The sequence below is a fragment of the Triticum dicoccoides genome, chromosome 5A, assembly GCF_002162155.2.
Source record: "Triticum dicoccoides isolate Atlit2015 ecotype Zavitan chromosome 5A, WEW_v2.0, whole genome shotgun sequence".
In the NCBI taxonomy this organism is placed as follows: domain Eukaryota; kingdom Viridiplantae; phylum Streptophyta; class Magnoliopsida; order Poales; family Poaceae; genus Triticum; species Triticum dicoccoides.
The window spans coordinates 5,335,991-5,350,914 of NC_041388.1; the positions used below are offsets into that span (position 1 = coordinate 5,335,991).

Genomic DNA, 14,924 nt, shown 5'->3' on the forward strand with positions numbered 1-14,924 from the left:
CGATGTAACCATTATTACTAATAAATAAAGAAACTGCTGCATTCTCCATCTTGAACATGGCGTCAACATTCATACATTCAGATCTCACGCCCCATGAAGCAAGCTGCACTAGTTTGTCTCCAAAGCGATGGCGATTTCGAGTAGGAGGGGCTCGCTCGGCTTTCCAAGCGTGGCCACTAATTTAATCTTAGAGCATTGTGCAGCAGCCAGGATTCCTGCTCGCCCAAGAAAAGCTGGAATATTTGGAGCCACTCCATCGGCAACAGATTCTCTAACAATAATAAACTAATGCACGCACGCACGGCCTCTCATAAACTAATCATTAAGCTGTTGACAAAGGTGAGACCACCAACTAGCAGCTGCTTATAGAAAGGTGTCTCACCTGCGTGATTTGGTTCAAAGAAAGTGGCAATGCAGTCAAAATGCAGCTAAAATGAAAAGGAAAAATGGAAAAGGGGGTACAAATGCAGCAAAAATGCAGCTAAAATGCAGCAAAAAATCAAGCTCAAATGAAGAAGCAACCGCATCGTAAAAAAGGGATGAAAGAAAATGTTCAAAGATCCCGAACCCTATGTACAAAAAGCACAGTCGGTTGCTGCATTGGTTCTGACCCAAGAACCACACACTAGTCTAGAGATGCCAACTTGAGTCCATCCTACACACACGGTGGTCGGCCATGCGCATCACTACCACAACAGGCACTGTTATGCTAGCGCTAGCTAACCCACTCGCCGGCCCAGAGAGCTCACAGCTCCAGGTGCTGCTCGTAGTAGAGCTCGCTGAGGCAGGGCGACAGGATCTCCTCCTCCAGCATCTTGAGCACCGCCCCCATCGACGGCCGCTGCCCCGGGTCGGCGTCCGTGCACATGGCCGCGATGTCCAGGATCCCCTCCACCGCCTCCACCTCCGCGTCGCCCGACCGCTCGTCCAGGATCTCCTCCAGACGGTGCTCACCGCTCAGCGTGTTCAGCTGCATGCATTGCCACAGTAAACCAAAAGTTCAGACATCACACAGTGGATTATTCATCAGAGTGTCTTGTTTTGGGATCCAGGCCATGGATGGAGGCTTCTTTGGAGTTGGTTACAGCTTTGGAACAAGACTGCTTTACTTACCCAGCCGACGATGTTGAGACCCTTGCTGAGGAAGCAAGAATCCGTAGGCCGCTTTCCGGTCACCAGTTCCAGCAAAAGCACCCCAAAGCTATACACGTCTGATTTCTCGGTCGAGTGCCCGTTTTGCAGGTACTCTGGCAGCAAAGTTAAAATGACCTCTCTTATCAGATTAGATGAAAAGATAAGCTACTTATTTATTGTCCAGAACTTGCCAAATTTCTTAACAATAAGCTACACAACAATTCCATGGTGTCGAAGGAATTTACAGGAATTAACAAGACATCTTTCCCTCAAAGTAATGCACAAATATTAGTTAACAAATGTGTTACAATGTGAACTAGCATAGAGAGAACGAGTACCTGGTGCAAGGTACCCGAAGGTACCCGCCACGACGGTGGTTACGTGGGTCTCGTTGTCTACCAGCAGCCTCGCGAGGCCGAAATCAGACACGCGTGGCTCCAAGCATCTGTCCAGAAGGACGTTGCTGGCTTTGATGTCCCGGTGGACGATCCCCGGCGAGCAATCATGGTGCAAATACGCCAGCCCTCTAGCGGAGCCCAGGGCAATCTTCATACGTGCATTCCAGTTCAATGGCTGATCCTCCTGCGCATCTCCTGCCATTGGTAATGGTAACACAGCAGAGTAAGCACCAGTCAACATAAGATGGCATTGCAACCATAATGATGAAATATTAGTTAGTATGCTTGAGAGATATATAGATATAGTGGGCCTTACCATGGAGGTAGCTATCCAAGCTGCCAAGCTCCATGAAATCATATATGAGTAGCTTAGCTGTGGAGAGCCGGCAGTATCCTCGCAGATTGACAAGGTTGATATGCCTAATGCTGCCCAGGATCTCGAGCTCCTTCTCGAAAGTCTTGTCTCGCCTCTCTCGGTTGAGGTCAATCCTCTTGACAGCGAATGCCGTGCCGTCGTCCATCACCATCTTGTACACCGTACCAAACCCGCCACAACCAACCACATCCTCTTCATCAAGCAGCTCCAGCCTTCTAATGATCTCGCCCGACGAATACGGAAGATTCCACTGGTATGTCACAAGCTTTGCACCTAAGTCGTCAAGGCATCACGCAGTTAGTTAGTGAGACTTGACAAATTTAATCAAGTGACATAGTTGGTGTCGGTTTTTCATTACCATCTGGGAGAGTTTGCTTGTCCATTTTCTCATAGTTGACACCAGTCTTCTTCCTGGACAGCAAGCATACCCAGAGGAAGCCTAGCACCGCGACCAGCGCGACGGCCATGGTTGACATTGAACCGATCACAACGCCATTCAGAAAGTGCGAGGTTTTATTATTGTTGGTGATTGGAGAAACACCTGTTTTGTGACCAAAAGAAATGAACACATCAGTCAGTGGCACAGATCCTAGCAAAATTCAAAAATTAGTCCCCACATTGCCAAGGCAGCATTAGAATTTAGACTTGCCAGAGGAGGAGAGGGGGTCAGAGTGCGGCAGCACCGCAGGGAACCCGAGGGTTCCACGGCAACCTTTCTGGATGGGCAGCCCACAAAGCTCCAGATTTCCGACATACCTGCAGCATTTGAAACACACCAGAGCATTAAAAACAGGCTGATCCAGTACTGTGTAGTTGTGGTACAAACTACGTAAAAGATACCACTCATTCATATTTGCAACATGTACCGACATCATCAAAAAGAAAGGCACACAAACTGGATGGAGATGAGGCCAGTGCTAAGCTTACGAGCTGCTCTTGAAGGTTCCGAGGACGCCGACATTCGGGATCTCTCCCGAGAAGAAGTTGGTGGAGAGGTTCCTACATTGTGAAATCAAGTTCAGCATCAGCATTCTTGTCAATTCAAGTTGTAAACACTGCCATGGAGATTCACACCAGCATCAACTTACAGGAACCGCAGATGAGTTAGGCTTCCGATCGTCGCCGGTATCGCGCCCCGCAGCAGATTGCTGGACAGGTCCCTGCATTTTATTTGACACACGTAATCAGACTGACAACACATTAGAGCATCCAAATGTGTAACAAAGGGGACCATGGTGGTGCCAAGAACCTACAGGATGGTGAGGTGAGTGAGGTCGCCGATCCCCGGAGGGATGCCCCCTTGCAGGTAGTTGGCTCTCAGGTAACTGAAGAACATGCAGGCAGACAATCAGAACACCAACATTTTTTTTATTTCAGCAAACTGATAATCTAGCAGACAAAATAAAACAAATCCAATCCAATGAACTACTACTAGTAGTATAAAGAAAATTTAGATGGTATCCTGGTGGCATACGTACATGGCTCTGAGCTCGGTGCAGTTCCTGATCTCGGCGGGGATGGGGCCGTGCAGGCTGTTCTGGTGCAGAGCTCTGAAGAAAGAGGAAAAACAGGTGGTTTCAGAGCTCTGAAAAATTGAACAGAGTGGATTTCGTTTGTGGGGGAAGCTATGAAACCAATCAAATCTTACAGTCTCTGCAGCTTGGTGAGCCTGCCGATGCTGGGGGAGATGATGCCTCCGAACTGCATGTAGGGCAGATTTCTGCCACACAAACACACACCCAAAAAACAAAGGGAGAGGTTATTCATTCATTCACGGGTGGGGCTAGAAAGCAAGGAAGGAATCCAAGAAGGAACACACACACATATGCATGGGGAACCGTGCCAGCGAGCACCCACGCGACAATCCAATCCAGAGAAACCAAAAATGCCACTACTCGGTCTAATGAATCTGATCTAAAATGGAGAAGGAGGAAGGGGGGAAGAAGAAGGAGGAGGAGGCAGGAGCGTACATGGACTGGACCCTGAGGTCCGGGAAGGAGCAGGAGACGCCCTCCCAGCCGCAGGGGTTGGGGTCGGCGGCCCGCCAGCTCCCCAGCCGCTGCCCCGCCGTGGCGTTGAAGGCCACCTTGAGCTCCAGCAGCGCCTCCCCTGCGACCGACCACCACGTCACGTCAGCGAAGATTTATTCAGCACAGTAGATGGATTGGAAATGGAACGCGGCGGATGCGGTACCGTCCGGAGTGAGCGCCATGGACGCGGTGCAGCAGAGGAGGAGGAAGAGGAGGAGGGCCGCGGCGCCCCCATTGCCGCCGCTCAGCTTCTTGGTCCCGCTCCCGGGGTTGGCGGCCATGGTGGGTGGCTGGGGTTTGGGGTGGCTGAGTGAGTGAGTGAGCTTGGGGAGTGAGAGTGAGGTGTGGGAGAAGCTAGCCAAGGCAAGGCTTTAATTATTGGATTGCTGCGCATGTGTGGGAGGGCTGACGGCGGGGCACTGTAGAGCGCCTGACCCGTGGGGCCATGCTTGTCCGTGGTCCCGCTGCCCAGTCAGATACACAGGGGCTCGTGGTCCACGCGGCGGGGTCGTGGCCGCTTTCGAAAAAGTGGGAGCTTTCAAGATAAGACCGCACGATCCCAAACGGACATATGTTTTATTCGGATTCTGTCCGTTTGGATAGAGCCATGAAATTATGTCCGAGTCATTTTTAGGATGCGGTGGCCGTGCGTCCACCGTTGATGTATATTTTTTTCAAGCACATGTCTTTTTTTTCATCATTGATTTTTGATACATGAAAATATATCACCAAATGTTGACTAGAAAAGCAAGATAAGAAAAAACAAGAACCACAAGAATATAATTTAGAAGATAACCAGCCTCCATAATTGTTCTCGTAAGTTGTATCAGTGTCTTCTCGATGCATTCATTGTTGATCTGCGGAGGCTTGATCTTGCGTGCTTCTTTCTTCTTGCTCGCATCTAGTCTTATGTCTAGCCCCTATTCTAGCAACATGTGCACTAGTCTCATCTCTAGCCTCTATGCTAGATAAAAATGCACGAACATCTACTAAATTGCGCTCTATCAATATATCGATGTACTCTTTTTTCCAATACCCAAACTTGCATCCATTCTACACAATAAAATTTTAAGTTGGCACAACTAGTCAAATCCGAGAGCACAACCGAAGCTAAAGTAGCACATACCTCATCGGTTGAGCACTTGATGAACACTCATCCGGAATGTTTCGGCATTGTAGACACGCGACGCAAGACCTTCTTTGGGCAGTCGTCGCACTTAATGAGTGGCAACGGCGTGCCGGCGAGCTTTTGGGTCAGCACCGAGTCCGGCCGACCGCCGTTCATGTATCTACTGGCGGACCGTCGACGGTGTAGATCCGAGCGGCTAGAGGCGGAGTCAGTACCTGCATGTGGCCTTGCCGGGGCCTTCTGGCCCGGTGCACGGCCAGTCCATGGCACGGCGCGACCTTCCACAGTTGAACGAGCTCAAACCCGACTGGATCCGCTCCAAATCCGGCCACAGGGTGTGCAAATCAGGTGACCGTGGTTGGGTAGCTCGGGGGTGTCGAGGGAAAGGGGGGTGCGCGAGCGCGCGTCCTAGCTGCACACCTACAATGGCAGCGGCGGCGCCGCCGAGGGGCAAGATTGGAGGGGGTGCGGCTGGAGGGGGAGTCGCGGATAGAAAAATGGATCCCTGTGCCATCGACGGGCGAGCCAAGGGAGGACACACGCACATGGCCCACCCATCCGCGCTGTCCGTTTCACCTTAAAAATGACCCAAACTTGAACTGGGGATGGGTCAAAAGCGGACAAAAAACGGATAAAATCCGTTTACGTCCGCGCGCTGGGCTGTTTGGTATGTTCGTTTTATCCCAAACGAACGCATCCGAACAAGATGGGGTCACGCGCTGGAGTTGGCTTTAGACAAAAAAAAAAGCAGTGAGAAGTGGCTTCAGCTCAGCTCAACTGGAGGAACTAGTGCCATCCATCAACTGTTTGGTATCTTTTCTCTCTTTTTTTTTCCTTGTCCCTTCATTGGTCAATGGGCGGATAAGTAGACTTGGACATTTCAAGATGCCCACTCGGTGACTAGCGTTGAAGATGCCCTAACCAGAGATGAGACGATGAACTCCAAAGGTGGCAATTTGTGCTTTCCTTATTAGTATGACGCAGCAGTTCAGTAGAGCACTGAGGGGAGTGTGGAAGGGCGGGGAGCAAGATCCAAATCCAAAAAAACCTCAACAACGGAAACGGATTGACTCAGCTAGCCGTTGATGATGGGATGGGAAAGGATGAAACCGAGGCCAAAGTATTCACCCACTCACTCACGTTTGAAAAATATAAAACGACAGACAAACAAAGGAGCGCCCACTGCCCGGTTCCATCCAGCATTACGCACAAGAATTAAACCAAACAATGATAAGTGTAATCAATATATCATCTCATATGCTCTTTCAACACTAGTGACTCGGCTTTCAAGTGGGATTTTATCTATAGACCCAAGGGCCAGGGCAGGGTAAGGATTAGGAGCTCAGAGGTCAAGAACAGATGCTTGCTCGGCAAATGGTTGTACACACTTTTCTGTTGACACCGAAAGAATGTGGGGTGCAAATTTTGCGAAATAAGTATCTGCGTTCAAAGGCTCTGGCCGGGTTACGGTCAGACCCAATGACTCTCCTTTCTGGGAAGCGCTGATGAGAGCGGGAGCTGCATTCTTCCGTAAAACTGAATTTATATTTGAGAACGGTACCAAGACTACATTCTGGAAAGATACTCCCTCAGTCCCAAAAAACTTGTCTTACATTCGTTTAGATATAGGTGTATCTAATACTAAAACGTGACTTGATACATCCGTGTTTAGACAAATCTAAGACAAGAATTTTGGGACGGAGGGAGTACTTGATTGTGGAAGATGCCACTAGCCACATGATACCCTTCTTTGTACAATATTGTGCAACATAAGGAATCTTATGTTGCTACAATATTACAGTCCCTTCCTTTGAATATCCAATCTAGAAGGTCCTTAATAGGTGATGGATGGGACAACTGGTCACATCTCGTCTGGAGGTTGATGGATGGTCACCTCTCTGATGAGCCAGATACGATTCACTGAAAATTATTCGTTAATGAGATATTCTTCGTCAAGTCTTTGTATTTAGATCTAATAAATTCGGGCCCGATCCCAAAATCAAGTCATATTTAGAAGATTAAAGTATCTTTGAGAATTAAAATTTTTTTGTGGTTTGTGCACAAGGAAGTTATTCTAATTAAGGTTAACTTAGTCAAGCGAAGATGGGAGGTGTAAATGATGTTGTTTTTATGATCAAGGTGAAAATATCCCTGTTCAAGAATTCATCCGATTAACCAGTTAACTTGTCGATTAATCCCTACTCATAGGGTCCCCGAGTAGCCGATTACCTGATAAATCGTCCGATTAATTGATTAAATGGCCGATTAACTTGCCGATTAGCCTATTAATCCCCTACTCACCAGCCGACCGAGCAGCTACCAGTTAACGATTTCCTCAACAATGGAAAATATATAACACCTCTTTCTTAAATGTCCTCTCATCAAACTTTTGTGGGGTACGGTTCATGTATCCTTTAATGTTAACCCACCAACTAGTATTAACACGTTATTTGGATCGTGGCTAGATGGAGTGGAGCCAAGTATTGCAGGACATATTCGGATAGGAGTATGTGCATTGCTCGGGGCTATATGGAACTACACAAATGGCATCATTTTTAACAGACAAACTCTTATAATTCTTTTCCAGGTTAAATACAGAGTCACTGCTTGGATCCGTATCTGGTCGTTACTCAATCATGTGGAAGCCAAAGATCATATGGCTATTGGGTGTAATCAGTGGAAGATGGTAGCACGGGATACTTATAACTGGTTTGGATGACAGCTGAATAATAGACTACGTGTTTAGTCATCTTGTTCAATTTTTGCCGGTTGTGACAACTTTATTTATCATCTTATTTTGGCTTCTTTTTTTGAAAGCGACGACTATGTCACAGACCTTTTGTGCAACCTTTTGATTAATAATATGGATGCATCAATCATTTATATGCTGAGGCCGGGGCAATCCTTTTTTTCAAAAAGAATCTCATATGCACCTTCAACACTAGTGACCCAGCTCATGACAGAAAATCACTACTCCCTCCATTCCATAATGCAGTGCTTCCTCTATCCCCGTGCTTCAACTTTGACCGTAAATTTAACTACCAAGACCGATTGCGGCGGGAGCAAAAATTATATCAGTGAATTCATATTCAAAAGAAGTTTTCAATTATATAATTTTTTCTCCCGCCGCAGTTGGTCTCGTTGGTTAAATTTATGGTCAAAGTTGGACCTCGGGAAGCGCGGGCACACTATATTTTGGAATGGAGAGAGTACATCCTTAGAGATTACACTATGGCACGCTCTACTAAGTGTAACATCGTCTCTAGTGGACTTCCTTTTCCCAAAAAAATGACCAGGCCTACCGATAATGAACCCATCTCTTGAAATAGGCTTCGCCCCGCTTTATAAATAAAGCAACAAATCAAAGTACATGGCCAAAGGATATAATATAGTGGGGAGGCCCCCTTACAAAGCAGATCAAAAGATATAAGAAAAACCTAGAACAAGCCAGATACATTTCCAACCCCGAGCGAAGACTCCTGAGCTCCATGACAACACCCCCAGGAGGATGGCGGCGCAAAGCGTTGCCGCTGCCGAGTCTGATGACAGACAAAGGTTTTCACCTGAAGCCCTGGCACAAGGACGAGATCCACGACAACGCATTTAAGAAGCAAGCGGCGCCCACAGGCGTCACCGACGCCGACGCCAGAAGCGCGAACCTTTCACTCGGACACTCAACTATACCACCAAGAGGAGTCCGAGCCACCACCCCAACAATGGCCAACTTGTCCACCCCAGAGCTGGGCACTGCTAGTGCAGATCTGAGCCTCCCGCCACTACACCCCTTGTCGCCCACATGACCAAGAGATGGAGCCACCACCGCCACCACAGAGCCTGCCGGAAAGCCAACCGTGAAGCCCGCTGCCCGGAACTGCCGCCCCAACATCCATGTCCCTAGGCCAGGACCGGTTTCCAGCCGGTGGCCGGGCACCCAGGGGTAGAGGGCCTGGGCACCCGGAGTGTCCAGGAACTCCGATTCCTCGTTCTTCTCGTCCTTCTCTTCCCTCTCTTGCTCCGTAGATGCTGGCGTCTCCATTCTCACCTTGTCACGATCATCTCCTTAGTACCTAAGAATGCATAACACTTTCGTTTGAGGTAGGACCCAACTCTCGTGTGAATTCAAATGGAGTTCGAAGAGGAAGGAGTTAACCCCGATTTTGATGGCACGTGCGCGAGCTCTTGTCATTGGGCCTCTTCGTGTTTGCGGTGGCGACGTAAGGCCAACTCCACCGCGCGACCCTATCCTGTTCGGCCCCGTCTGTTTGGGGTAAAACAGACAAAGGAGGCGGCCCAGCGCGCGACGGCCCGGGCCCATCTTGTCCGTTTTGTGTTCGGGCCGGCCCATTTTGAGCGCAAACTTGCGCCAGGTTTGGGTCGCGACGGACACCAAACGGACGCGCGCCTCGTCTGCGTCGGGGCCGCGTGGCAGGCGGCCACCTACCTCCCACCCGCCCACATCAATGCGCACGAGCGGGCGGCCCCACCTGTCATCCGCACGTCGAACGGTCGCCGTCCTTCTTTAAGTGGGAAGCGTGGACGGATCGTCGTCCACACTGCCCCACGCCACCCCGCGGCCTCCTCGAAACCCGACAGCGCCGAATCCAAACCCTAGCCAAGAACTCGCCGGCCGGCCACGCTTCAGATAAGACTATGACATTTTACATCTTAAAATATTATCTTCAAAAAGATATCTATGACATGAATGATATTGGTATCTAACATGTCATAAAACTTCAGATAAGAATTCATTGCAGAAGCCACCGAGAGGAAATAATGTAGACATACCTGAAACCAAGCTGGTGTATTTTAGGTATCAAATAAAGTCCATCATTGCTGCTAAGTTATTCCTTTCCAACTAAAAAAGAGCAATGCTAATTTTTTTTCACTTTTGAGTTAGTTATAAAAATCCAAAATTTATACATAAATCACCCTGACGTCATGTATTCTAATCTTTTGCCTATATGTGCTGTAAATATTACTTCCTCCGCTCCATAATGTAGTGCATATAAATTTTTAAGAAGTTAAACCTCACCAACTTTGACCAAGTTTCTGAAGAAAAACGTTTACATCTAAAATGCCAAACATATAATCATTATACTCATCACAAGATGTAGTTTCATATTTTATATATTATGTATTCTAGATATAAATAGTTCTCTTTATAAATTTGGTTAGAATTTGCAAAGTTTGACTTTCAAAAAAATTAGTATACACTACATTTTAAAACAGAAGAAGTACCTAATTCTTCTTTTATGAAACACTTTCTAGCTTGAGTAGATGTCTGGTGCATCGGGTGTATGTACATTTAGATTTTTTTTTCTCAATATCAACCTTCCCCGCTGTGGCGCCGCTAGTCTCAACTCCAAAGGAAGACACATGCGGTCCACCGGGACTCGTTGTGCACAAAGTCCCAGTTGAAGACTTAAAAAGTTATTTTAAAGTATGACATAGATAATAATAGCATTTATCATGTCAAATTAGAATTCACAAACACAAGCTGCCCAGAACAAAAAAGGAACGTATAATTCTGACATCAAGCAGTACTTCGTGTAATTATGGATTAAAATTTGGCGGGTAGTCACTTTCGACAACAAATTGGCTATTTTTTTTACTTGGTCACGTTAAAAACTAAATTATATATTGTACTTGAAATTTCAGGGCTACACACATCCATTTGAGCGGCAAGCAATACGGATCAGAGGGAAAATCCGTGACTATATATATATCCACATTGTGTCTACCTAGGGTTACGAAAAAGGAGGTGCTCCTTCCTTCAACTGCCGGCGCCACAAGGGGTTCCCATAGTCTCTGTCGGGCGCTGCAATGGTGGGGGCATGAGGGAACCCCAAATTTGAGTGTCCCGATCCATGGTAACAATATGAATAGTTTAAAGATTTGTCTTAGATTGTCGGCGGTGTCGTCAGGACGGAATAAAGGCTCGCTCGCCCTCACCCTTGTTTCGGTGGTGCTTTGTACTGCCGGGAGGCATGTGGAAGAAGCGATCCTCGCGGATGGCGGCGCTTCCTAGTCCTGATGGCCCCGAAACATTATTTATAATAATAATAATAATATTGGAATTCTTTGTATTTCTGGTGAACCTGTATAATTGATTCGAGCCATTTTCGAAGGAAAAAGAGAGTTGTGCCTACCTGCTATAGTAGTTTTTTTCTTCAGAAGATTCTTTTTTGAGAAAGAGAAAGAAAAATTCAAATTTGAACCGACGGTGTCCTCCGTCCAGTGCACCGGGTGCAGCCCGCCCCCTGCGTGCGTGCGCCAGCCACTTTCCCCACCCTCGACCTCGAGCGAACCAAACCCCATCGATTTCCTCCGACTCCGACCCGCGCGGCGACGCACGCAGATCGCGCCGCGGCCTCCCGCGGCGGCTCCATCGCCTCCTCCCTCTCCCTCCGCGCATAGGGCGGGCCGGGCAGACGGCCGGCGGGAAGGTCAGAGCAAGCGCAAGCGGGGCCGGCAGCGCGCCCTAGCGGAGCGAGCGGGGCAGCTGCTTGCCGGCGCGCGCGCGCGCGGGAGGCGGGCGGGGGCCGCGGCACGGCTGTGGTAGTAGCGGGGGCGGCAGCTCCTTGGCGCTAGGCATTTCCCTAGGCGTGCGGTCGAGCAGCAGCAGCGTGACATTTCCCTTGGTTTCCTGCTGCAGGAGCTCCGAGGACGAACGCGAGCTCGACGCGCGCGCAGGGGGGTGTGCTTCACGGCCGCGCCTTCCGCCCCCTCGATTCCCCTCCCGCCAAATCCGAGGTTTTTTTTCCCGCCCCTAATTCCCAATCTACTTCCTCTTTTAACACCAATGCTCGGCACAGGATGTGCATGCCGGTTTGGCATCTAAATGTCGTTAGGTTGTTGGCAGAGGGTGTTTCTCTTTTGTAATGTTGAATTATCGATGGATGGACAACAAGACAAACATGCTAGTAATTTGTTCGGCTGTGGCATGTATGCTTAGTTATCTCCATGGATGATGGCATTAGTGAGCGGTTATTGCGTAGAATGCCCCAACAAAATTACAATTTGTAGTATATTGCGTTGTGGATGGACAACAGGACTATATGACAATAGTGATGGGATGACAAGGGATTAATCTCGAGGATCAAATATGGAAGAATGACACTATCTGTCTGAACATGCTTAGGCTTGGAACTGGAAGAGCACCTTCCTTCCAATTCTGCCGACTCTTTAGCCTTTAGGGACCGCAAGGTGCTTCAGGACGGGCGATTTTGGTAGGTGCGGTGAAGTTGTGAGCCGTTATTTCAAAGGAGCCATTCATGCCATTGGTGAGCTTTCGTGTTGGCCTTATTAGGAAAGCCTTCGCTGGAGACCCCAACCAAAATACAAGGGAGCCACCGGTGGGACCCATACTTTTTAAGGTGTGAGATTGAGTGACAAATACACCTTTTCATTCTGTGACCTTGAATGTGTTGCAACACTCTTTTCGTGTCGGAAGGAACCTTCCACGCTGAAGTGTTTTCCAGTGTGTACATGTTCCAGGCGAGTGTGCAGGCCTGCCCTCCCCACCTTAACCTTGTCAGGTTTAGTGCTGAATGTTGTATTTGAAATGGGAGTGCTCTCATAGAAGTATTTGAAATGGAACAGCTAGCTTTTACTTTCACGGGCACCAAACTTTGAAAATTCGTCCTTCCAAAACTAGATGTCATTTGTGCGCATCTGAATCTCCTGGAATGTCAAGTTAGGCAAAAACACACTTCAACCAATTCCAGTCTAAATTACTCATCAAGCTTTGGTAAACCATCCTAATTGTATAGACTGTTCGGAGCTGCTCTGACAAACAAGCAACAACAGTATCGAGCAGGAATGTTGGATGACGATAGCATTCGTGGGCACTTAGGGCTTGAGGCCTCCCTCAGCTTGACAAGTGACGATGTTGGGAAGGTTTTCATTGACTCTCCCGACTCCGACGATCTCACACTCGCTTTTATGTACAACGCCTCTTTCTTCAACTTACATGACCTAGTCAACATCCAACCATGGTGAGGTTGCAGAATCTTGCTGTGGGCACATAGTAGTCACCATGCAAGGATAGATTCTGGACGCTTGGCCTAGTTCAGCAGGGCAATGCAAGCTTTCACTGTTGAGAACAATTAAGCAACTTCATAATTTTTTCATCATCTGATTTTGCAGAAGTTATAACTAATAAGATTCCAAGCAAATACACAATCTGTTCTATAGTTTATGGTGATGCATTTTAGTACTTAGGCATTCGATTATCTTAAAGCTAAACCTACATGCTTTGTCGATCATGTCGGCTAGCCAGTATAGGATGCACCTATTTTAACTTTATCGAGCTATCCATAGAACGGAACCACTTAGTAGAGTGACCAGAAAACACCGTATGTGTGACACTCATGGTTTGACCATATTCAAACATTATACGCACACATTTTTGTGTTAATGCATGCACCTTACACACTTCTAGCTATCTGTCCATGCCAAGATCCCAATGTCCCCATCTTAACCATAAAGTGCCCTCAACAACTGTCAAACACACTTGAAATTAATCAACAGAAGTGCTGGTAATTACTAATTAGTCACAAGTTAACAGAAAGAGTATGCCGTACGTCGATGATAAGACGGAAAGAGATTGAGTAGACACATCAAAAGCACAAAGTTCTTTTTTGCATCTAAGAATTAATTACCACCTGGGCGTCAACAATGTACGTCTGAGTGTTATTTCCTACCCTTTTATATTACAAATTGGTCATGTAAATTAATCATGTGCCGCGTGCTGACTTTTATTCATGTTGTAATTGTAGCAAGGTATACGATCCTGGAACTTGTTAACTGATTCCTCATGGTATTTATATGTAGAAACGTGGGCGCAGACCATCAAAAGAACCTCCCTTTTGCACCTAAAGAACACCCTGTTACTGAAATTACCATTCTGTTGCCCTTCTGTTCGTTCGCTCCGCGTTTTCCTTCACTTCACCCCATAAACCGGGTGCCTATTTCTTATCCTGCCCCCACCCCACCCACCCTCGTCCCCACCCACCCTCATCCCCACCCTTGTCTCCACCCACCCTCACCTCCACCCACACACACCCTAAGCGGACACAGATCGAGCAATTTGTCCTCTCCTGAAGGCACATCGCCGGGGTAAGGAGTGGCGCGGTGCCCCACCGGCAACCGGAGCAGCGCCAGCCCATGCTCCTAACGCCGATTCCCCCCTGCTGCCCCCTCTCTCCCAGATCCAGATCCAGGTTATCCTTTCTTACCGTTCTTCCAATTCGCTGCAGGAAACCCTAGTATATATTCTTCCTAAACTGCGGAGGAAAGTTCAGCGGGTGTGGAAGAAAGTTAATTCCGCTGAGATTCTGGAAGGGAACGGGTGCTGCCAAATTGTTGTAGTGGAAAATGATTTATGGTTCATTTAGCCTGGGGTATCGATGTGTGAGTGCATTTATGTTTATGTTGTGTCTCGGCTGGAAAAGCTGCTGCCTTGTGACCATGAGGTCATGGGTTCAAGTCCTGGAAACAGCCTCTTACAGAAATGTAGGGAAAGGCTGCGTACTATAGACCCAAAGTGGTCGGACCCTTCCCTGGACCCTGCGCAAGCGGGAGCTACATGCACCAGGTTGCCTTTTTTTTTTTTTTGTGTCTCGGCTGGAATAGAAGGAATGACAGGCTGTCTCTTGTTTGGAAGAAAATGAAGTAAATACAGTCCAGGGGAAAAGGAAGAGAAGGCTAGGCTGTGCAACAACTGAAAAAATAGCAGTCTTGCTGCGTATACTTAGATTGGGCTTGGTTGGGACTGTTTATTCAAATATAAAATGGTAGAGTTAAGGGTGGAGATGGATAACTTAACAGGCTCTTTTGATGGCAGAGCTAAATAG

The 14,924-nt window shown here is 47.8% G+C and overlaps 2 protein-coding genes across 5 annotated transcripts in view; one reads left to right on the forward strand and one right to left on the reverse strand.

The window, feature by feature from the left end:
• Positions 1-510: 510 nt before the first annotated feature.
• LOC119298744 (LRR receptor-like serine/threonine-protein kinase FEI 1) lies at positions 511-4,291 on the reverse strand. The gene is made up of 13 exons (XM_037576030.1): positions 4,102-4,291; positions 3,879-4,017; positions 3,557-3,628; positions 3,387-3,458; positions 3,162-3,233; positions 2,997-3,068; positions 2,836-2,907; positions 2,558-2,664; positions 2,267-2,449; positions 1,849-2,181; positions 1,473-1,727; positions 1,114-1,247; positions 511-970 (listed from the first exon to the last, which is right to left on the reverse strand). Exons 1-13 carry the CDS (start codon positions 4,217-4,219, stop codon positions 746-748), a joined length of 1,854 nt encoding a protein of 617 aa, XP_037431927.1. The 5' UTR covers positions 4,220-4,291; the 3' UTR covers positions 511-745.
• A 7,163-nt stretch (positions 4,292-11,454) lies between these two features.
• Positions 11,455-14,924, forward strand: part of LOC119298745 (protein ALWAYS EARLY 2-like) — a 15,206-nt gene continuing 11,736 nt past the window's right edge. Inside the window, exons 1-2 of one of the 4 annotated variants that reach the window (XM_037576031.1) lie at positions 11,455-11,625; positions 11,723-11,820. The gene's annotated coding sequence lies outside the window, so the exon portion shown is untranslated. Of the gene's footprint in view, positions 11,626-11,698; positions 11,821-14,272; positions 14,292-14,924 lie in introns of those variants that run through there. The other 3 variants (XM_037576034.1, XM_037576032.1, XM_037576033.1) reach the window with 3 other exon arrangements.